The sequence below is a fragment of the Rana temporaria genome, chromosome 7 (genome assembly GCF_905171775.1).
Source record: "Rana temporaria chromosome 7, aRanTem1.1, whole genome shotgun sequence".
Taxonomy (NCBI): Eukaryota; Metazoa; Chordata; class Amphibia; order Anura; family Ranidae; genus Rana; species Rana temporaria.
In genome coordinates, this window is record NC_053495.1 from 76,180,590 (window position 1) to 76,203,585 (window position 22,996).

General features: G+C 44.4%; 1 protein-coding gene across 2 annotated transcripts in view; it reads left to right on the forward strand.

Moving 5' to 3' along the window:
* The window catches only part of DDX47 (DEAD-box helicase 47), a 502,328-nt gene that overhangs the window by 165,704 nt on the left and 313,628 nt on the right, over positions 1-22,996 (forward strand). For both annotated transcript variants that reach the window (XM_040359586.1, XM_040359587.1), the window contains exon 6: positions 18,562-18,633. In XM_040359586.1, coding sequence (XP_040215520.1) covers positions 18,562-18,633 — 72 coding nt within the window. The remainder of the gene's footprint in view (positions 1-18,561; positions 18,634-22,996) is intronic.

Sequence of the window (22,996 nt, forward strand, 5' to 3'; positions counted from 1 at the left end):
AACAATCAAGGGATTTTTATCAAACAGGTGTTCAGAGGGTAAAAACCCAGCTGCATGAAGCAGACAGAAAAGAAAAGTTAGATCTGGGGATCAGAGCATTCAGGCACAAAAGGTGAAGATCAGGGTCACTGTGTAAAGAGCAACACAAAGAAAATAAGGCAAAGTCAGGTGTGACTCTTAGATGATGTAGCCCTTTAAGGAGTGGAGACGGCATTCCGAGATCTATGACGAACCGGAGTCCATATCTTGGAGTAGAGAGAGGTCTGGTTACTGGAGGTTGTGCCTGTAGATCCTCCTCCGGGATGGGAGGAAGACCCAGATTCTTGGTGAAAGAGTCACATTCCTGAATATCCCTCATGGAGTGCTGCATCCCATCTTTGGTTACTGATAAGCGAAATGGAAAGCCCCAACGGTATGTGACTTGGTGCCGCTGTAGGTGTGCTGTAACAGGCCTCAAAGCGCGCCGTTTGGCTAGGGTAATGGGAGATAGATCGCTAAAAAGTTGAATCTTTGTGCCTTTAAATTCAATTCTCGATCTGTTGCGTGTGATGGAGGTCAAAGCTTCTTTGCTTTCGTAGAAGTGGAAGCAGACAATGATATCTCTGGGATTAGCTCCCTGAGGAGGCTTAGGAGCTAGCGATCTATGTGCCCGATCAAGGCGCCAATCTATATCTGGGATATTGGGTGCAAGATAAATGAAGAGAGCCAACAGGTAGGGCCGAATTTTCTTATCAGAAATTGACTCAGGGACCCCGCGGATCCGTAGGTTTTGTCGGCGCTCTCTGTTCTCGAGATCCTCTTGTTGTATTTGGAGCTGTGTCACAGTATTTTTAAGGGTAGCATTTTCATCTTCTAAAGCATGGACATATTGGACCATATCATCAAATTTAGTCTCAAAGTTATCAGTGCGCTCCCCCAATTGATCTATCTCCCCTCTAAGTTTGTGTGCTAGTTTATTTACCTCTTTAGCGATGTTGTTGTTGAGGTTCTGCAGCAGAGCTTGTAGCTTTTGGTCGAGTACCGTCTCTGTCACCGGTGCCGTCATTGCTGGAAGGGTAGAAGCTGATGGCTGAGATGCGGTCTGTACAGTAAAAAGAGAAGGATCAGTCAGCGGGTCCACGTCAGGTGGGGCTGTGACAGCAGTCGCAGACCCTGGGGCCGGAGATTGGGGCCTGAGCACATAGCGGTCTCTAAGAGGGGATGGCTGAGTCGTGGTCTGCGGTGCAGGTTTTTTGTAAATGCGACGTTGGTCTCCGACCTTCCCCATATAAAACGTCTGTTGAGCAGTTCTTGGAGCTAGTGATACGGCTCCCGGGGCTGTAAATGCTGGTGATGCAGAGTGGGAGCCACTGAGGAATAAAGTGAGGCCAAGGTTATGATTCTAAATTTCCTCCATTTCACAGGCTGTACATGCGTCCCCCTCCCGTCTTTAAACTTTCGTTAGATGCATTAATCAGCTGAGAGAGCAACTTCTTTAACAGCTGCAGGGAACAATGGCATAACTGTTGTTAATTTGAGGGTCCAGGACAAATGGCAGCAGTCCAGGGAGTCCTCTACGTTCCCTAGGGGGGGGTTCAGGTGTCCAGAGGGACATAAACTGATCTAGGCAGGCAGTTTGGGTGCACCAAGATGGCCGCCGACTTCCGGGACTAGGCCGAAGTCGCGGCCTCGCCTAGAACTGCCGCCCAGCGGAGGTGTGTGTGGCCGCGGGATTTCGGGATCAAACCACCTCGATTCGCTGATGGGGAGGGACGATGCCGCGGCCCCTCGTCACCCAGGTTGATGGATCGGGAGCGGGAGGTCTCGTAGGCCCCAAGATGGCGCCCAGTCACAGCTTAGTGGAGCTCTCCCGGAGTGCGGCGCATCAGCAGCCAGCCGGCCGGACCGGGTCCCCGGTGTATTCCGGATGATGTTTAGGGGGAGTCAAGATGCCGGGGGAAGCTGCAAACCAGCGTGGGGGATCGCTGATCGGGAAGGCCTCAAGATGGCGACCGGAGCGTGGAGAAGCCTGGATGATGGGGCCAACGGGGAGCCGGATTATGGAGGTAACTGAGCAATGGGGATCCCGGTGTAGGCCGAAAACTGACCTGGTGTATCCAGAAGTGGGGATCGTAGCTGTGGATCGAGGAGGGTCCAGAAACCACGTAGGCCCAAGATGGCGGCTGGGTTGTGGAGGAGAGTGCCGGCCAAGAGACGGATTATGGCTGATGCTGCACAATCTGCGTCCAGAAATTAGCAGTCGGTTTCCTGGAGGGACGTAGGAGGCAGGTAGTGTAGGTTTTTGGCGAAAATACTGCTCTATGGTGGCTGATGCCTATAGATTAGATCCGGGCCTGCGGAGCTCAGCCAAAGTGCGTCCTTCTCCTATCGCCGTCGGACACGCCCCCATTATATATTTTTTATCCTAACACCGTAGAGTATAAAATGGCGATCGTGGCAATACTTTCTGTCACGCCGTATTCGCGCAGCGGTCTTACAAGCGCACTTTTTTGGGAAAAAATTACACTTTTTAATTAAAAAATAAGACAACAGTAAAGTTATCCCCATTTTTTTTTTTAATATTATGAAAGATAATGTTACGCCGAGTAAATTGATACCCAACATGTCACGCTTCAAAATTACGTCTGCTCGTGGAATGGCGACAAACTTTTACCCTTTAAAATCTCCATAGGCGACGTTTAAAAAATTCTACTGGTTGCATGTTTTGAGTTAGAGGAGGTCTAGGGCTAGAATTATTGCTCTCGCTCTACCAATCGCGGTGATACCTCACATGTGTGGTTTGAACACTGTTTACATATGCGGGCGCTGCTCACGTATGTGTTCGCTTCTGCGCGCAAGCTCGTCGGGACGGGGCGCGTTTTCTGGCTCCTAACTTTTTTAGCTGGCTCCTAGATTCCAAGCAAATTTGTCAACCCCTGCCACAGGTTTCTCTAGCAGGGCGCTCTACAGGTCTGAGTCAGTGGACCCTATAAATGTAAAGGTGACTACGTCCTTGAAGGTCTGGCATGACTCCAAGCCAGCCTTGACTGCCATTTCTTTAAAGGTCTTATTTGTCCAGTCGACAATGAATGTTCAGGTGTTTACAGAGCCAGCGGATTAAAGACTGGAGTCATTACTTAGTCTCATTTGCTATGGCCGATGCAGTTACACATATCAGCTCAATGAGTGCTAGTGTCACCCCACCTTCAATTCTAGCACAGCTCATCACTTATGCCCCGTACACACGGTCGCTTTATGTGATGTAAAAAAACGACGTTTTTAAAAACGTCATTTTACGTGTGTGGGGAAAACGTTGTTTTATGTCTTCTGAAAAACGGCAAAAAAAAATTCGACCATGCTTCAATTTTTTGTGTCGTTTTTCAAAACGTCGTTTTTTGTGTCACAAATCACAGTGTATAGCTAAAACGACGTTTAAAACAACGCTTTTAAACCCACGCATGCTCAGAAGCAAGTTATGAACCAAGCTTCAATGGAAAAGAGTGCTGAACGTAACCACGCTTTGCTAGAGCATTTTGAAAAAACGATGGTGTGTAGGCGACGTTTTTGAAAATGACGTTTCAAAAACGTCTTTTTTTTTTCTTCACAAAAAATGTCATTTTTTTTTTTAATCAAAAAAAAAACGACCGTCTGTACGCGGCATAAGGACTGCACAGTTAAGAAAATCGGCCACAGACTATCAGATAAATGTATATTGCAGCAGCTGCTTAAAAAATAACATCCAGAGCAAACGGTAAAACAGGAAAACTGAAACATAAAAGTCCCAAAGTTCAATGTAAAACTGTAGCAGCGCTACTTCCAAACTGTCGTTTGAAACACTTCTATATATCATATATAGGAAATCAATGATAGTGCAGATGGATAAAAAACAGAAAATCTTTATTCAGTGCTCCTTTCACCAAGGGGGGCGGTCACCACTTGGGGGGATATTAACTCCCCTTTTGGAGATGCATTCACCACAAGTATGAAAATAAAGGGCCTGGAATATATATCCGTATTTATCCTGGAAGTTGCACTCTCCACCGACTAGTAAGCTTTGTTCAATCAAACCGCAATCACATATAATAGAAAGACTCATATAGTGTGATATTGTTTTAAGCAAGTTTATTGAGCCCCATAACAACCCATTATAAAATGTGCGTACCACAATATAAAAGTTTCAAGCAAAAAGGTATTGGTACTGTGCCTGTATGCTTCTCCTTGCCATAACAGTGAAGTTGCTTGTGCTTTATTTCTCCCCTGTTCCTGGTCCCAGAGGCTTTACAGTGTCTCAGGTCAATGGATAAGCGTCACGCACTGACACGTTTCGTCATTGGTTGTCTTCATATGAGGGCGTGACTAAGCTTATCCTTGACCTATTATATACGCCTGCCTGTGGAGCACCTATTGCGCGCTCATTGGTTAGTCCCGGTCACGTGCGCGCCCATTCTTACACAGGCGCACTCGCGCTGGTCACTCCATAGCCAGGCGGTGTGTGGAGACGATATATACTCACATCTAGGAAGTTGATCTCAGTATTACTGGATTCTGAGGTCAGTTTTATATTGTTCTTATTGTTTAATCACTTCCATACAGGGCACTTATACACCCTCCCGCCCAGACCAATTTTTAGCTTTCAGCGCTGTTGCACTTTGAATGACAATTGCGCGGTCATGCTACACTGTACCCAAACAAAATTTTTATCATTTTGTACCCACAAATAGAGCTTTCTTTTGCTGGTATTTGATCACCTCTGGGATATTTACTTTCTGCAAAAAAAGTAAAAAAATGACCGAAAATGTTGAAAAAAAAGTATTTGTTTGTTTGTTATAAAACATTGTAAATAAGTATGTTTTCTCCTTCACTGATGGGCACTGATGGTACTGCACTGACGGGCACTGATAAGGCAGCACTGATGGGCACCGATGAGGTGGCACTGATGTGGTGGCATTGATGGGCACTGATGGGCGGCACGGATGGGCACTGATAGGTGACACGGATAGGCGGCACGGACGGGCACGGATAGGCGGCACGGATAGGCGGCACGGACGGGCACGGATAGGCGGCACGGACGGGCATGGATAGGCGGCACGGACGGGCACGGATAGGCGGCACTGATAGGCGGCATGGATGGGCACTGATAGGTGGCACGGATGGGCATAGATGGACACTATTGTATGTGTTGTACTAATGGATGCCAATCAGTGATGCCCATTGTGGGCACTGATTGGCACCCATTGCGGCACTGATTGGCATCCATTTTGTGTGTCCTCCTCATGCCTGGTGGTCTAGGGTGGCATTTTTTTTTCACTGGTGGTCTATATGGCCATCCCTGGTGGTCCAGTGGGCATCCTCGGGGGGGGGGGGGGCGTGCTGATGATCGATCAGCACAAACCCCCCCTGTCACAGGAGCAGCCGATCGGCTCTCCTCTACTCGCGTCTGACAGACGCGAGTGAGGAAAAGCCGATTACCGGCTTTTCCTATTTACATCGTGATCAGCCGTGATTGGACACGGCTGATCACGTGGTAAAGAGTCTCTGTGAGAGACTCTTTACCTTGATCGGTGTTGCGGGGTGTCAGACTGACACCCTGCAACAACGATCGCCGCGATGCGTGCCCCCGGGGGCGCGCAGCGGCTCAGAATCCTGAGGACGTCATATGACGTCCAGTCAGGATTCTACAACCACTTTGCCGACGTCAATATTTCATTGGCGGGCGGCAAGTGGTTAAAATAGTTAAAAATTCTTGTAGGGAGTTTGCAGACCCCGACCAGATAAAAAACAGATCATCAATATAGCGTCTGCAAATTCAGGTGCCATCGTGACACCTCTTTTTTGGGAATAAAACTGACTGTCATACCAGAAATAATTATGTGATAGACAGAAGTTCAGCGCGTGCCCTACAAAAATCTTATGGTTTTCTTCCCAAAAAAGAGGCGTGGCGATGGGAGCTAAATTTGCATGCTGTGTATTATGAATTTTAATATGCATATGTTTATTTTACTGATATTTTACTGATGTGTATTTTATCTTGGTTTTAGGAACGATTGCTGTATTTTAACATAGTTTTAAACATGTTTCTTACTTTTTTTTTTAAAACATGTTCTTTAATGTTTTTTAAATGATATTGTCACTGCCTGCAACATGTTTGCACAGCGGTGCTGGTCTGTTCCTATTTTAGGACACAGATGCGCCGTGCTCTCGTCCTATTAGGCAGAGGAGTGTTCCGCCCTCAGACTGGCAGCGGCTTCAAAATAGCTGCTGCACCTGCGTGGGGTACGACGTCTCCACACACTTCCGCCCATAGCCTGGCTATGGAGTCATCAGCGCGAGTGCGCCTGTGTAAGAATGGGCGCGCATGTGACCCCGACTAACCAATGAGCGCGCAATAGGCGCTCCACAGGCAGGCGTATATAATAGGTCAAGGATAAGCTCTTAGTCACGCCCTCAGATTAAGTCAACCAATGACGAAATGCGTCAGGCGTGACGCTTATCCATTGACCCGAGACTCTGTAAAGCCTCCGGGACCAGGAACAGGGGAGAAATAAAGCACGAGCAACTTCACTGTTATAGCAAGAAGCATACAGGCACAGTACTAATACCTTTTTGCTTGAAACTTTTATATTGTGGTACGCACATTTTATAAGGGGTTGTTATGGGGCTCAATAAACTTGCTTAAACGATATCACACTATATGAGTCTTTTCTATTATATGTGATTTGCTGTTTGATTGAACAAAGCTTGCCAGTCGGTGGAGAGTGCAACTTCCAGGATAAATACGGATATATATTCCAGGCCCTTTATTTTCATACTTGTAGTGAGTGCGTCCCCAAAAGGGGAGTTAATATCCCCCCACGTGGTGACCGCCCCCCTTGGTGAAAGGAGCACTGAATAAAGATTTATTCTGTTTTTTATCCATCTGCACTATCATTAATTTCCTATATTAGCTATAATGAGGTGTTTCAAACGACAGTTTGGAAGTAGCGCTGCTACAGTTTTACATTGAACTTTGGGACTTTTATGTTTTCAGTTTTCCTGTTTTACTGTTTGCTCTGGGTGCAGTTACACAGCCTGCGATAGCAGCAATTGGCATCTGTCGATTCCTTATGGATAAGGTGAAACAGGCCGTCGGAGGAGAAGAGGACCTTCTTTAGCTTCCTAAGGCCCTTTGTTTTGCAGTTGACAACATTAAGGATTCTACCCATCAGACGTCACATCTCACTATTCTACTGGTACACATGGGAAGAGTGCTGTGGCTTAAGCATTTGGCATCAGAGTTGCCTTGTAAGACGCTGCTGACTGGGTATCCTTTTCATGGAGAGCATTTATTTGGGAATGACTTGGATAAGTACATCCAGAAGATCTTGGGTGGAACGAGTACCCTTCTTCCTGTAAAGAGAAGAAGTAAGCGTCCTTCATTTAAATGTTCTGCCTCTCCATTGCCTGGAGCACCAGCCTCTGCCATCAGCCCCAAGAGGAAGGCCCCAAAGCCAGGCTCAGGCCAGAAGAAGTCCTAGGGACAAAAATCTGAAAAACAGAGTCCCAAGGCCTCCTTATAAAGTAGTGCCGGCTCGCAAGAGGGGGGGAAAGGCTCCTGCAGTTTGCAGGAAACTGGCAGGAGGAGATTCAAGACAGATGGGTCATCTCAGTTTCTCTAGGTTACAAGCTAAAGTTTCAGGATTTTTCTTCCGCATTGTTTTCTAAAATCGAGCATTTCCAAGGATCCGGTAAAAAGGGCCTCATTGTTTCAGGCACTAAACTGGTTGCTATCTCAAGGGGTAATCATAGAGAACCCCTCAGGAGAACAAGGAATGGAATTTTACTTGAATCTCTTTACAGTACCCAAACCAAACAGGGATGTCGGACTCATTTTAGATCTCATGGGTTTGAACCAATTTCTAAACATCAGCTCCTTTCGCATGAAATCAATTTGGTTCTTAGTGTCAATAGACATCAAGGACGCATATCTCCATGTTCCAATTTTCCCTGCTCACCAGAAGTTCCTGCGATTCGCGGTGGAGCAGCGACACTTTAAGTTTGTGGCCTTGCCCTGCGGGTTGGCCACTGCACTACAAGTGTTTACAAAGGTCCTGGCTCCGCTGTTAGCAAGACAAAGAGCACAGGGTATAGTGGTAATGGAAAAAGAAAGCCCGAAGGCTGACGCTGTGAAGTGAAACGTGATATGTGTAATGAAAAGGTGATAAATTGATGAAAGAAGCAGCTAGCACTTAAGTTGGGTACAAAAACATAGATAAAGATGAAATTCAAGAGTCCAGTTAAAAAAATTAATTAATGCATACAAAAAACAATGCAATAATGGAACCCTGAATCAAGATGAACACAGTGATCAATATTAAATGTAAAGATAAATTGATAAAACACTAAAAAAAAAACCACGAGAAAATGAGTATTGTGAAAAGAAAAATTAAGTCCCATTCAAAATTAATAATGAAAATCCATGTGAAGGGTTAACTTCCAGGGTATATCCAGGTGATTCCAAAGAAAATTGTGAGAAACACCGATCTTCCCAAACAAAACAAACGTGTCTTCAAACACCCATTAGTGTGGTTGCCTGCTTACCGGAAAGAGCGACTGTATTAAACCAGTCTCGCCAAGCTCAGATAAATGGGTCTCCCCAGAACCGATCAAGACAGCAACTAATAATCCGAGGGTAACTCAGAAATAAAAAAACAGAATCTTCCATAGCACAATATGTTGATACAATAGGTTTAATGAAAAATGTATTGCACTTACAAGAGCGATGAGTAATCCAGCAAAAATGTCATAAGCCGCGGCGTCTCCATCTGCTTCCCCTTTCTTCCTGTATGTCTGTAACACCGGCGTCTCGATGGACGGAAGGCGGTGACGTCATCTTGTTCCATCCATCGAGATTGCGGTGTTCCTGGATATACCCTTGAAGTTAACTCTTCACATGGACTTTCATTATTAATTTTGAATGGGACTCTGCCTTAGTTTTTCTTTTCACAATACCAATTTTTTTTTATTTTTTTCGTTTTTTTTTTATCCATTTATCTTTACATTTAATATTGATCACTGTGTTTATCTTGATTCAGGGTTCCATTATTTCATTGTTTTTTTTTATGTATTAATTGTTTTACCTTAGCGCTGCACTCTTTTGAATTTTTATAGTGGTAATGGCATACCTATACAACCTTCTACTGTTCGATCAGTCCATAAAGAGTCTGGATCTGAGTATAGTCAGCACGGTCAGGTACCTGGAGCATCTGGGTTGGATTATCAACCTAGAAAACTCATTCTTACGGCCGGTAAAGAGACTGGAGTACTTGGGTCTGGTGGTAGACACAGCCCACAAGAAAGTGTTCTTACCCCAGACAAAAGTCTGCGCAATTAGAGACCCGGTGCACACGGTCAGGACAAGGAAGGAGCCTCCCATCCATCTCTGTATGAGACTGTTGGGGAAGATTAACATGTTCATTCGAAACAGTCCCTTATGCTCAGTTCCATTCAAGACTTGCAAAACCGTATCCTGCCTTGCCTGCCTGGAGCAAGAAAAGCCAGGATTTGGATTGTCCAATGCGTTTGACTTCAAGCTTACTCCAAAGTCTCAAGTGGTGGTTACTAACCGAGAATTTGCAGAAGGGGAAGACCTTCATACCGGTCACTTGGTAGCTAGTGACGACCGATTCCAGCCTTGTAGGCTGGGGAGCAATTCTAGAAGAGAATGCTGTTCAGGGGGAATGGTCAGAGTCCGAAAAGACCTTGCCCATCAACATTTTAGAAATTCGGGCAGTACACCTGGCCCTAAGAGCTTGGTCAGGCAGACTACAGGGATACCCTGTCTGGATTCAGTCCGACAATGCCACGACAGTGGCCTATATCATTCACCAGGGCGGCACCAAGAACGGGCAGGCCAGAAAGAGGTAGACCGTATTCTGGATTGGGCAGAGGAACATGTTTCTTGCCCATCTGCGGTGTTGAAAATTGGCAGGCAGACTTCTTAAGTCGCCAGACATTGCTCCCAGGGGAATGGTCCCTACATCCAGATGTCTTTCTGCCCATTTGCTGGAGATGGTGTACCCCGGACGTGGATCTCTTTGCGTCCAGGTTCAATGCGAAGTTAGACAAGTTTGTGTCCAGAACAAGGGACCTGCTCGCTTGTGGGACAGATGCATTAGTAACCCCTTGGGATCAGTTTTCTCTGATTTATGTGTTCCCTCTTGTTCAGTTGCTCCCGTGTCTGTTGTGCAGGATCAATGGGGAATGGAAACAGATGGTCCTAGTGGCCCCAGCATGGCCCAGGAGGTCCTGGTATGCGGAGATTGTGAAGATGGCAGTGACAGATCCTTGGGTTCTATCAGGCCGCCATGATCTGCTGTCACAAGGGCCGGTGTTCCATCCTGCCTTACAAACACTGAATTTGATGGTTTGGCTGTTGAGGCCCTCGTTTTAAAAGGACAGGGGCTTTCAGGCTCATTGGTAACCACCCTTATGCTAGGAAGCCGGCTTCTAGAGCTATTTACTATAGGGTCTAGAAGTGAAGGGTCTGATAACCCCTGACATCACTTCTGGTGTGCTTGTCTCTAATTGTGCGTGCACGTATGTGACACCGCACGCAAGGCACACGCGGAACGCATGGTGCACGCGTCGTGCGTGAAACGCACAGCGCACACAAGTGTCAATACAGGAGTAGAGACCGGAAATGAGGGGAGAACAGGAAGGAAGTCACTGCCGTGGCCGGTTGCTCCTCTTAGCCTTTGGGACCTGTGGGCTGCGTATTAGCACATATAATTCAGTTCTTAGCAGAGTTGGTGAGCACACAGTAATTTCTTTGTTACTTCGTTTGTTATTATTATGTGTTATGCCCCTCACTACACGTGACTGATGTGTATTCGGACACACTGTTAACTCCTCTCATACCAATGCATTCCAGTAGGCGCAGAATCCTTTTGAACTTTTATTAGTACAAGATAGAGTAAAACTGAAACCGATACAAACAAGTACAATTAGTAAATAATCACACAATTGGAGCATCCCTAACTACCTAGCTAGAGACACAAAGATAAACGTACCGTAGATGGATCGGAATGGCTGATGTGGGATAGAACTCAGCAGACATGTGCTTGCTTGCAAGGAGAAATGGAAAAGAAACTCTGGAGGTGCTGCAAGGCCTCATGGGATAGAAATACGGATGCTTGCATGGACCAAACTAATAAACTATTCTAGCTGACTGTATTAAGATAGAACTGGTGCAGTTAAACAGAATGTCCACTAAGATGGTAGCATTGATTTAATTCAAACTAAAGTCAATGAAAACTATGAAGAAGATGAGCCTTATGAATGAAGGCATGACATTATGTTGTGTTATGCATTTTGTATTAATTTTTTTATTTTTTATTTAACGTTTCTTTTATTGAGTTATAAAAAGTTATTTCCACCCCAGCCCAACTCCAGGTCCATTTCTGTCATAGCGTTTGTTTAAAGGCTATCCATTTCTTCCATTGCGTACACACGATCCGTTAAACCAATGAGAATGGTCTGATGGACCGTTTTCATCGATCCAAACCGATCGCGTGTGGGCGCCATCGGTTATTTAACCATCGGTTAAAAAAAAGCCAACTTGTTTTAAATAAAAAAAGCGCTTCCAAGCGCTTTGTAGGATCCTTTCCCCTGTTATCTCCTCCACGTAGTCTAATATACTGTGCCAATACTATTTTATGACACTCCCACTAAATGTGTATTGTTGTTCCCCTCTGTTTACATTGTCTCCAGCACTGTGCGGAACTATTTGTCTGAAATTGATTCATTCTCTCCGGAGTCAGATGCCATCTTACCATGCATTTATAGCTGGCTTCTATCGTAGTAATGTCGGTAGCATAGTTATAGACTGCTTCTATCATTTGTTTTTCCTCTAACTTTCTATCCAATTCTTGCTCCCATTTTTCTATAAAAGGGTAGCGTCCCCTTTCCTTCCAGTTCTGTTAATATATCGTACATTTGAGAAGTTTTATGCTTCAAAGGCGTTTTAAGATTGCAAAGTTTTTCAATTGTGTTCAGTGTTTTCTCTTCCCTAATTGGTTTGGGGTATTGCGTCAACTAGGTGTTTAAGTTGTGAGAATTCCCATTCATTTACTTGCTGTCACCCGTGTGTTGTTATTAACCACTTAAGGACTGCCTCCTGCACATATACGTCGGCAGAATGGCATGGCTGGGTACAAGCACGTACCTGTACGTCCTCTTTGAGTGCCCAGCCGTGGGTCGCGGGCGCGCGCCCACGGGACCCGCCAGAGTCCCGCGATCGGTCCCCAGAGCTGAAGAACGGGGAAGCTGTGTGTAAACACAGCTTCTCCGTTCTTCACTGTGGTGCTGTCATTGATCGTCTGTTCCCTGATATAGGGAAAGGCGATCAATGACATCACACGTCCAGCCCTGCCCCCCCTACAGTTAGAAACATAGATGAGGTCACACTTAACCCCTTCAGCGCCCCCTAGTGGTTAACTCCCAAATTGCAATTGTCATTTTCACAGCAAACAATGCATTTTTATAGATTTTTTTGCTGTGAAAATGACAATGGTCCCAAAAATGTGTCAAAATTGTCCGATGTGTCCGCCATAATGTCGCAGTCACGAAAAAAATCGCTGATCGCCGCCATTAGTAGTAAAAAAAAAAGAAATCATAAAAATGCAATAAAACTATCCCCTCTTTTGTAAATGCTATACATTTTGCGCAAACCAATCGATAAACGCTTATTGCGATTTTTTTTTTTTTTTAACCAAAAATAGGTAGAAGAATACTTATGGCCCTAAACTGAGGGAATTTTTTTTTTATATATATATATTTTTGGGGAGTTTTTTATTATATCAAAAAGTAAAAAATATTGCATTTTTTTTTAAATTGTCGCTTTATTTTTGTTTGGGAGCCACGTTGCTCGACCGTGCAATTGTCGGTTAAAGCGACGCAGTGCCAAATCGCAAAAAGGGGCCTTGTCCTTTACCTGCATTTTGGCCGGGTTCTTAAGTGGTTAAATCTATTCTAGTCCTCATTTTTCCTTGTTTTACTATATCTTTTAATTGTGCTTCCCCCATTTGCCTTCCCATCCGTGTCCCATTTCCTGGAATAAAGAAACTCGTTCCTGTCAACAGGATAAGGGGAGATATATATCTCCACTTCTCCCGTCTATATATTTTATCCCAGGCTTTAAATACAATTCTAGTCATATCGTGCATATTTGTGCCTAATGATCTATTTTTTGGTGGGATCCAAATATTTTTCCCTAATGGTGGCATGCAAAATGTGTTTTCCATTTTTACCCATCTCTTATTTCTGTTTTATATTAGCCCATTCTAATAACCTTGCCATTCTTATTGCCGTATGATATCTTTTCATATTAGGGAACGCCTGCCCTCCTTTCTTTTCTTTTTTTTTTCCTAAATAGAACCATGTTACTTATTCTGGCTTTTTTTTTTCTGCCAAATATATTTCAAAATAATCGTTTTTAATTACTTTAAAACAAGATTGGGGTATCTCTATTGTCTTCTTTCACTTCATTCAGTAATGGGATAAAATTGGCACAATATTTTTTTCCAACGTGGGGGTCAATTTTATTCCCAAATAGGTTAATGCCTCTGTCTCCCAGGAGAACGGGAATTCCTCTTGTATTGCTATTGCCTCCTTCTTCTCTATTCCTAAATTTAGTATTACAGTTTTAGTAGGTTTATCTTAAAGTTTGTAAGCTCACCGTAATCTTTGATTTATTGTATTATATTTGGTAGTGACATCCTAGGGCCGGTTATATATAGAAGTATGTTGTCTGCGTATGCGGCTACCTTGTGTATCTCATCTGCCACTCTGACCCCTCCTATGTCCACATTTTCCTTATTTTTTCCAACAACGGCTCCAGTGCGATTACATATAGGAGGGGTAAGAGCGGGCAGTCCTGTCGTGTGCCGTCAGCGATTAAAAAAAAAATAAATATCTTAAATCACGATTCAAATAGTTTTTTTTTTTATGGCCACCGCACCGGTCCTGAGGAGCTGCGGGCAGGAGTTTTTGGGCGTGGTCACGGCTTCGGCCTAGTCCGCAGTGTCCTGCCTCGTGGACTAGGACAAAGCCGCAGCCTCGCCTAAAAACTCCTGCCCTCAGGTCCGGCGCGGTCCTGGTAAAAAAAAAACGTTTTTCTGAATCGACATGACCTCGCAACTCGATTCACGATTCAAATCGATTTTTTTCCCCAGCCCTATTTGAAGGTACGCCCGTCTGGCCTGTGTTAGTGGAAGCCAGGCTCAAACTATTTGTACCGGTTTGTGTGGACCCCTTGGTCAATACCCAGCATTCATTTGGGTTGCAAATGGAGATTAAAAGGCAGATTCCCCAGAGGCCATTTTCAGTCAACCAGACTTCCGTCATTGGAAAAAAGAAAGCCGTTAATCAAGTATGTGCTGGAGCTACTTCAGATGTGTGCAGTTATGGAGATCCTGTTTGCCAAAGAGGGGGAAAGGATTTTAATCTCCATTGTTCCTTGTGAAGAAGAAAGTCTTTAAATCTAGGACTGGACAAAGGTCTCAACAGAAGATTTCAGGTTGAATCCTTCAAAATTAAGAGCCTTCAGTTGTTTCTACTAGCAATGAACTTGGAAGACTGGATGCTGTTCATAGTTATCGGAAACCTATCTTCAAGTGCACATACATCCTGCCCTCCAAACATTTCTTTGTTTTGCGATAAAGCAACAACATTTAAGTTTCAAAGTCTGCCATTTGGAATCTCAACTGCCCCCAGAACCTTCACAAAAGTTCTATTGCCAGAAATGGCATTCCTGAGAGAAAAAGGATTTAGTCCATCTGGACAACATCCTTCTAGCCAACAACCAGGAATCTCTCATTGCTCATATGTCATTGGAAAATACTGATTTCCACACTCCAATGATTTGGCTGGATCATAAACTGAAAGAAAAGCTATATTCAACCAAACCAGATGGTCTTTATGGGTGCAAAATGTAATACCCAGGCTAACATAATGGAGCTTCCCAAGAAAAAAAAAAACACGTTTCATTCAGAAAGTGAAGAGGATGTTGGCAGCCATTTCTCTACCGTCCAGAACCTGTCTGAGTGTACTGAGATCCATGACTGCCACCTTCACAGTGGGCCCAGTGGCACACGAGTATTTCAAAATTATTTTCTTCCAAGAGGACGTGAAACAGTCTGTGGTGGTGGACTCTTGTTCACAGTCTGGAGGGATGGGTGTGCCCTCAATCGAGGCATCCCAGGAATGTTGGTAATTTCAGCTGTAAGGCATAGTGTCAAACATCCTGGAGCTCAGGGCGGCCTTTCGGGCACTCCTAGCATTCATCTCATCACTGAGGTGGAAGCGTGTCCTGCTACGTATGGGCAACAAGGTTGCGGTGGCCTACATCCAAAGGCATGTTGGCACCAGAAGTCACACACTCATGAGGAAAGTTCACCCTCTTCTGGACTGGGCACGGTCACGTGACGCAGCGCACGAGTGAATTGGACAGAGGAGACTGCAGCGCTAGCTATACACGCTGGCCACATACGCTGACACTCTGAGTGCAGGAGCGAGCGAGGAGGACAGCAGAAAAACCATCCAGGCACGTTTAGCCACACGGGCGAACTATGCAAGACTACTAATACAAAAGGACAAGCGGACACCTAGGAACCACCATTCCACTTAAACACCACTCCGCTCAAAGAACCATGCTAGGAGCGGTCAACTGAAACCCCTAAGCGTGGATGATCTGGCTAAACAGCAGGAGCTGACAACCATGTGGTAACGTTCACATAACAACATTGTGAAAACGTATCGATAAGCATTCCACTGGTTGATTCAAACAGCTGTGATTATCGGTGTTCTGTTTCAACTTTCCAAACGTGATGCATAGTGTATACTTCATCCCTGCACAACAAATGAAGTGCCCCTGCTAAACTTTAATCAAATGGCTTGTTTACACATGATTATTGAATCTTAAGTTGCTTAAATTCTACTATTTAATACTTACCATCTGATTCAGTCGAACGTTGCCTTAATCATAAATTAATACTACTAACCTGCCGTGCTTAAGTGCCCGCTTTCTGACTAACCAAGCATTCCTATACCAGGACCATCGCCAAATTTCTTGTATGAAAAATACTGAAATAACTTTTCTCCCCCCCCCCCCCCCCCTTTTTCACTCTTTTTGAATATCTACATGAACTTTTGGCCTTATAGAAAGCTTATATTAGATTGGTCAATTCTGCTCCTTAATCTCCCCCCCCCCCATCCTCCCCACTCACACGGTGTCCAGCCAGTTAAATAGTCAGCACCTATTGGTTTAATTAGAGGGGATCATCAGGGATATAATTCATCTCCCAGATGACTCAAGTACCCCAATTTACTATTACCAATTAATATTGGAACTCGTGCTGACATAATTACAGGCTGAACACAATACTGTCCGGACTGTGCTGTTTTTTATGTCTGTCTGTGTTTTATTTGTCTGTCCTGTTTGTGTAAAGATTTAAATGGTAATCACCTGTTCATATTAGATTACCCTTGTCTTCATACAGTTCTCCTATTGCTGAACTTTTTTCATAAATATTTTATCTTTTGATACTATGAATAAACAATTTTGTATCTTGATAATCATTGATCATTCATTGTTGCTTAAAGTAGCCCCTTTCGGCCCCCCTGTTGGCCGTACCCCCACTCCCCCCCTTTTCCCCTTTTTTCTTGAAATCTATATATTCCAACAGCACAGAACCAATTGGCCGATCTAAGCAGGATTTTTTTTTTTTTTACCAAACAACAAATGGTCTCTGAGTTCACATGCCTTCTCTCTTCTAACCAAATCCTGGGGTTCTCCCGATATCGATTTGGCAGCAACTCCTGCGATTGAAAAGTGTGCAAGGTACCTAACGAAGAGCTCCTTATCTCACAGCCGAGGGAATAGACTGCTTACATCATACTTGGAATTTTCAGCTGGGGTATATCTTTTTCCCCAACACCTGAGTCTGTTTCCAGACTCAGACCGATGGCCACAGTGATAGCAGTAATTTGATTTTGGCTGAGAAGACCATGGTTCACAACACTCCTACAGTTGAGAATATAGAACCTATTGCCTCTTCCAGTAACGCTGGACCCGCTTTCAGAGGGCCAGTTTCTACACCCAGCACCAGAAAGACTGCACCTGACAGCTTGGAAGTTGAAAGGAATAGGCTTCTAGAGCAAGGTTGTTCTAGAGAGATGGTTGCTACCTTGCTACAAGCCAGGAAGAATACCACAAACAATACCTATTAAAGTGTGGCAAAGATTATTTTATTATATTAAAGATTATTTGCTCAGCAATGTTGGAATCCATTGTCTCCTGATGTATTGCAAATTCTTAAATCCTTTCAGTTAGGTCTTGACAAAGGCATATGTTTATGTACCCTAAAAGTCTAAATGGTCTCTGCCTTATCCACCATAACGGAGGTAAAATGGGCATTGAACCCTCTTTTGATTCAATCTCCTTATGGGCCTAACATTAAAAGTAACCTTCCTCATCGCCATAACTTTAGCAACTTCAGTGTCTAAAAAAAGTATTATTGATAAATAACCCCTAGTTTATTTTTTACCCAGATCGAGTGCTTCTAAGACCCTCAGATCGCTTCATTCCTAAAGTTGCCACTTCAACTATGAAATAATACTACCAGCATTGCTTAACTAGCAGTGAGAACCACATCCTTTGGACGTTGAATGTAACATTAGTCCCCTCTATCGGAAACAAACTAATTTAGGAAGATCAATATTCTCCTAATAATCCCCTCATGGCCTTGGAAAAGGTCAAGTGGCATCTTCATGCACGTTAGCTTTATGGCTTGTAAAAAACATCAAAAAGGCCTATTCTTGTACTCTGGGTACCTTTTTAGGGCTTCAAGGCTCCCTTTACTAGGGCAGGGGGAGCATCTTGCAGAGTATGTCTGGAAACAATCAGTAAGGTTGCAAGAACCTTACAAGAACACGTGTGTTACTTTTATAGAGTTGAACTTGCTCAGCTGGAACCTGTGGATTTTGGAAAAAGTTATTCAAGCTAAATCTTCAGTTTTTTTGTTAATAAAATAGTTTTTTCTTAATAAAATAGTTTTTTCTAGCACCCACCCATGTGTCGAGTTAATGCTCAGTGTATGCTGCCATGATATGCCAGGAAAATGGAAAATTTGTATACTCACCTTTCCGTAATTTTCCTTTCCTGGCTCATCTTCATGGAAGCATACAGATTTCCACCCTTGAGGTGATTGATACGGAGAATGCTACGGCGAGTTCCTGTCTAAAATGTATAGCTAACCAGTCCTATCAGGTTGTGGGTGTGTAGTCAGAACCCAGTGTATGCTGCCATTAAGATGCTTCAGGAAAAGAAAATAACAAACGTGAGTATATACAATTTTCAATGTTTTTGGTCTGTTGTATGTGTGTTAGGCATTCCCTATTGCACAATTATATTTTTCCATTATTCAGATGCACTTTGCGGTCAACACAGATTCCATTAATTTAACTATTTTGCTGTTTTGTAATGATTGGTAATGGTAGAAAGATGTATATGCTTTAATAGAGGTTGTTGTGTTTTTTTTTATTCAGGTGGATAAAATTCTAAAGGTTATTCCGCAAGATCGTAAAACATTTCTTTTCTCTGCCACCATGACAAAAAAGGTAAACTGAGATTTGTGTTGTATTTTTTTAAACTAATGTTTTAAAAACCTTTCTCAAGCAAATCTGTTTTGAGGATTAAAGTGGACCTTGCATTAATGGGCTTGTTTATGTGGTTGGACGTGGACCATTAATTTGAGCTCTTGCTTTATGAACTTGAAAGATATCTTTCCTAAGGAGTAGGATTATCTGAGCCTGAGGATCTGGTATCAAGTGCGCTATGCGTTTCAAATGTGGGTGATAATACCACATGTCTGGTATAGGAATTTTAGATCTGTGATCAGGGATGTTTGTCCATCAGTAGACTCGACTAGGTAGCCAGATGCCGCCCCCCACCATCCTGACTAGTCAGGCACAAGTTCTTAAGGAGTATAGAATGTTGGAACCTTTAATGTCAAATGTTAAAGAAGGTTATGCTGGCAAAACACTTGTTACTTTGATCAAAGGATTGCATAAAGCTTTAATGGCTTTGTTCGTTTGGCTTGCTGGGTAAACTGACTAGACACATTTTTTGGAACAGGACCTGGCACCTATTAATCCTTTGCAGATCTTTGTGCATTGTGAAGTGAGCTCTGGTGCAGTTGTAGCAGTGTGTTCCTCTTCCCCTCCGTGTTCACTAGTGCTGAGTTTGTTGTAAAGTCCATGGGGCTGGCCCTGGGTGGAGTCACTCCAAATCACTCCCAAAGTTAGAGCCCCCTGTCAGCTTCACATACAACAGTCCCAGGCCGCCGTAGCTTAATCTTTCCGTTGGGCTGTCATCTGCTATCCAGGGACATGCTTGGGATACATGCCACTGAAGAGCTCTGTAGCTCTCATCCAGCCGCATCTCTGCCCAGACCAGCCTGCTTAATTCAGCTGTCTGTTCCTTGTGCGTTTTTCTCCCAACAGCCCCCGCAATCCATACTGTGACCAGTACCTTTCCCAGTTGGAGGGGAGAACTTTTCCCTGGTGTTGCTGCTCACGGGCTAGCGCTTCTTACAGAGTTTGTAGCAAACAGAATCAGACCATCCCAGCAGGACCTGCTCTGATACTTGTCCTCTGTGCTTTATCTGCTTCTCTCGCAACCTCCTTCTGAATTCCTCTTCCATGGCGGCTGGTATCTGTACCTCTCCTCTCCTGCTATCCGGTCCTTGGATCCAGGTGGAGGTTGGATGTCCCAGACTGCAGGAAGTATCCCACTGCTGATCACCAATGTAACGGAACGTCCCACACTCCGCTTGAGTGCTTTCGTCATATACCGCTTCCATCAGTCTGGATATAGATATCAGATATTCCAGCTGCTCTCAGGCACACAACGAGACAAGACTTGTTTGTCTGCTGAACATGAAGTGTTTAATAGAACCAAGAATATCACGAAGCCCTGGTTGATTCAGAACAGTCGAAGTGCCTCTGTATGGGGAGTAAGGGCTTCATTAAGAAGTCCTAAGGGCAATACCTTCTGATGAGAAGATGAAATGGTGCCATAGCTCCCATGTCTCCTTATATTTTTCTTTTTGTCTCGCCGTGAGCACTAAATCTTCCATTTCCCTAATGTCTTCCACCCTCCGGATCCAGCTCGCTACTGTTGGTAGGGATTGACTTTAGGATAATCATCAATACTTGTGTGAGGTATTCCTACCCTGAGATACACAATCCTCTTAGAGGTCCACTCCTGCTTACGTCATTATAACATTACAGTGCTGCGGCACGTATATGAGAAGGGTCTCCCTTTCTCGTTTTTTCCATTTTCTTTATACAACAACCAACATTTATTAAAATACAAAATATAAATTATAATTTAGGGTAGGGAGAACTAGGAAAAGTAAGGGACAGAACCGCCGAGTAAGGGGGGGGGGGGGAAGCAGGTTCAAGAGAAGGGGGTGAAGGACCGCGACAGGGCGAGGGCGCAGAGGGATGGGGCTGTATCGAAGCGCTGCAATACTATGTCCCCAAAAGGGCCACCCCCTCGTTGCAATAGATAAAGATGTTCCAAATGCTCCAGGTCTCTGTATATCTCTCATGGTTATCCTGTGGCGTGAAAATCAAGTCTTCCATTTTTTTCATTTCCTCCACCTTCCTCAGCCAACACCCAACAGTCGGTGGGCTGTTTCCAGTAGAGGGGTATGCACGCCTTAGCGGCATTTAGTAGGTGTCGTAGTAGTGATTTTTTGTAAGCCTTGGCTGAAATCTTGGATAGGTGCAGTAGGAAGAAAGATGCATCTGCAGGGATTTTGTATTCCGTAAACCTTTGCGCTATATTACGTATGTCATCCCAAAAGTTCTGCAGTCTTGGGTAGGACCAAAAGATATGCAATAGGGATCCCTTGTCTTCCCCACAGCGCCAGCATAGGTCTGACGTCGGGAAGCATCTGTGCAGTCTGGTGGGTGTGAGGTACCATCTAGTGAAAATTTTTAAATTTGTTTCCTGGATTTTAGTGCAAATGGAGGATTTGATGGCAAAGGTGATAATCCGTTGTTTTTGCGACTCTGAAAATGAACAGCCGAGATCGGCTTCCTATTTCTCCAAACATGGAAGATGGGGTTGTTCAGCAGGTGAATTTAAAAGTGAGTACATTTTAGAGAGCGTCTGAGACAACCGCTCGGTCTCCGAGCAGTAGTCCTCAAACGTCGTCTGTAGGCGAGCAAAGGAATGCAGGTTTGGGATTGAGTGCAAGAAATGGTGTAATTGGACAGCCCTCCAGAAGGGAAGGCAATAGTAACCCGACATGTCGGACAATTCCGAAATGGACACCCAGCAACCAAACGTAACAAACTTGGATGCCCGCTCCCATCCCCGGTCCCTCAGGGCAGTGTATTCTGTGTGGGGTAGGCCTGGTGTAAAGTTTGGGTGACCTAAAATTGGAAACAAGGGTGAGGTCTTCGTCGTCGGCTGCATTCGCAAGGCTACCTGGGTGCTGTGTCGCAGTGTTGGTCCTGAGATTTTAGTCCCGGCGGTAGAGAGTCATAGCACCATAGCGCGCTTTTCAGAGGTATTGAAGTCTGGGATTGTTCTATTCGCGTCCATAGTTTGTGCGATATGTTCCGCCTCAAATCCAATAACCTGCCCAAGTGTGTGGCCTGATAATATCGTCTGACATCCGGCACCGCCAGGCCTCCGTTCTGTTTTGGGAGTAACATTTATGTGCGGCTTATCCTAGACTTCTTGTGAGCCCAGATAAAGCGAGTGAAGATGGCCTGTACTTGCTTGAGGAAAGGGACAGGAATTTGTATAGGGAGGGCTTGAAACAGGTAGATGAATTTGGGAAGGATGCACATTTTTATGAGATTACATCTGCCAAACCAGGAGTGTAAACCTTTATGCCAGCTCTCCAGGAGGGAGCGTGTCTTGACCAGCAGTGGAGGGAAGTTGAGGGCAAACATGTGGGAGATGTCTGGAGGGATATATGTACCAAGGTACCTGAGGGCCGAATTCGTCCATTTAAAATGAAAGTTAGATCGGATGGTCTATACGGAGCGGGGTGACCGCGACACCCATCGCTTCCGACTTGGAGAAATTGATTTTTAGGTTTGAGAGGCTACCATATGCATCAAACTCTTTCATGAGATTGGGTAACGAGATTGTTGCATTTGTCAAGCTGAACAGTAGATTGTCCGCATAAGCAGAGACCTTGCAATGCGTGTCCCCTGCATCAAGGCCCCGAATGTCAGGGTTCAGTCTCACTGTACATAAAAATGGTTCTAGGGACAGGGCAAAGAGGAGGGGCGAGAGCGGGCATCCCTGTCTAGTGCCGTTTCCAATAGGGAAAGGATCTGACAACAGACCATTTACCTTCACCTGCGCCGTTGGATTGGAGTAAATTCTGTGTGTCCACCGCAACATCCTCTCACCCACCCTATGTGTTTAAGAACGGAGAACATATAATTCCAGTTCACCCGGTCGAAAGCCTTTTCGGCATCTGTGCTGACAAAAATACACGGGATATTTTTTGTATTCGCTAAATGGACCAGGTTTAGGACTTTGATAGTGTTGTCCCTCGCCTCTCTAGTAGGGATAAAACCTACTTGGTCCAAGTGTATTAGGGATTGGAGATGTTGTGCTAGACGGGTGGCGAGGATCTTGGTAAACAATTTCAAATCTGTATTCAGAAGGGAAATGGGCCTATAACTCCCACAGGAGCCCGGGTCCTTCCCCTCCTTATGTATCAGTGTAATGTGGGAATATATATATTATCCCGGTAAGGGATGGGGCATGGGACTGTACGAATGCAGTTGGGTAGTTCTGAGACCACAGAAACCGTACACCAGAAACAGTTTTACAGATAAAAAATATATATTTAATCTTACATATTATATACATACAAAAATAGAATAAAATCACATATTGTATTAAAGCGGATGTGCCACTAAAACAATATATTAAAAGCTA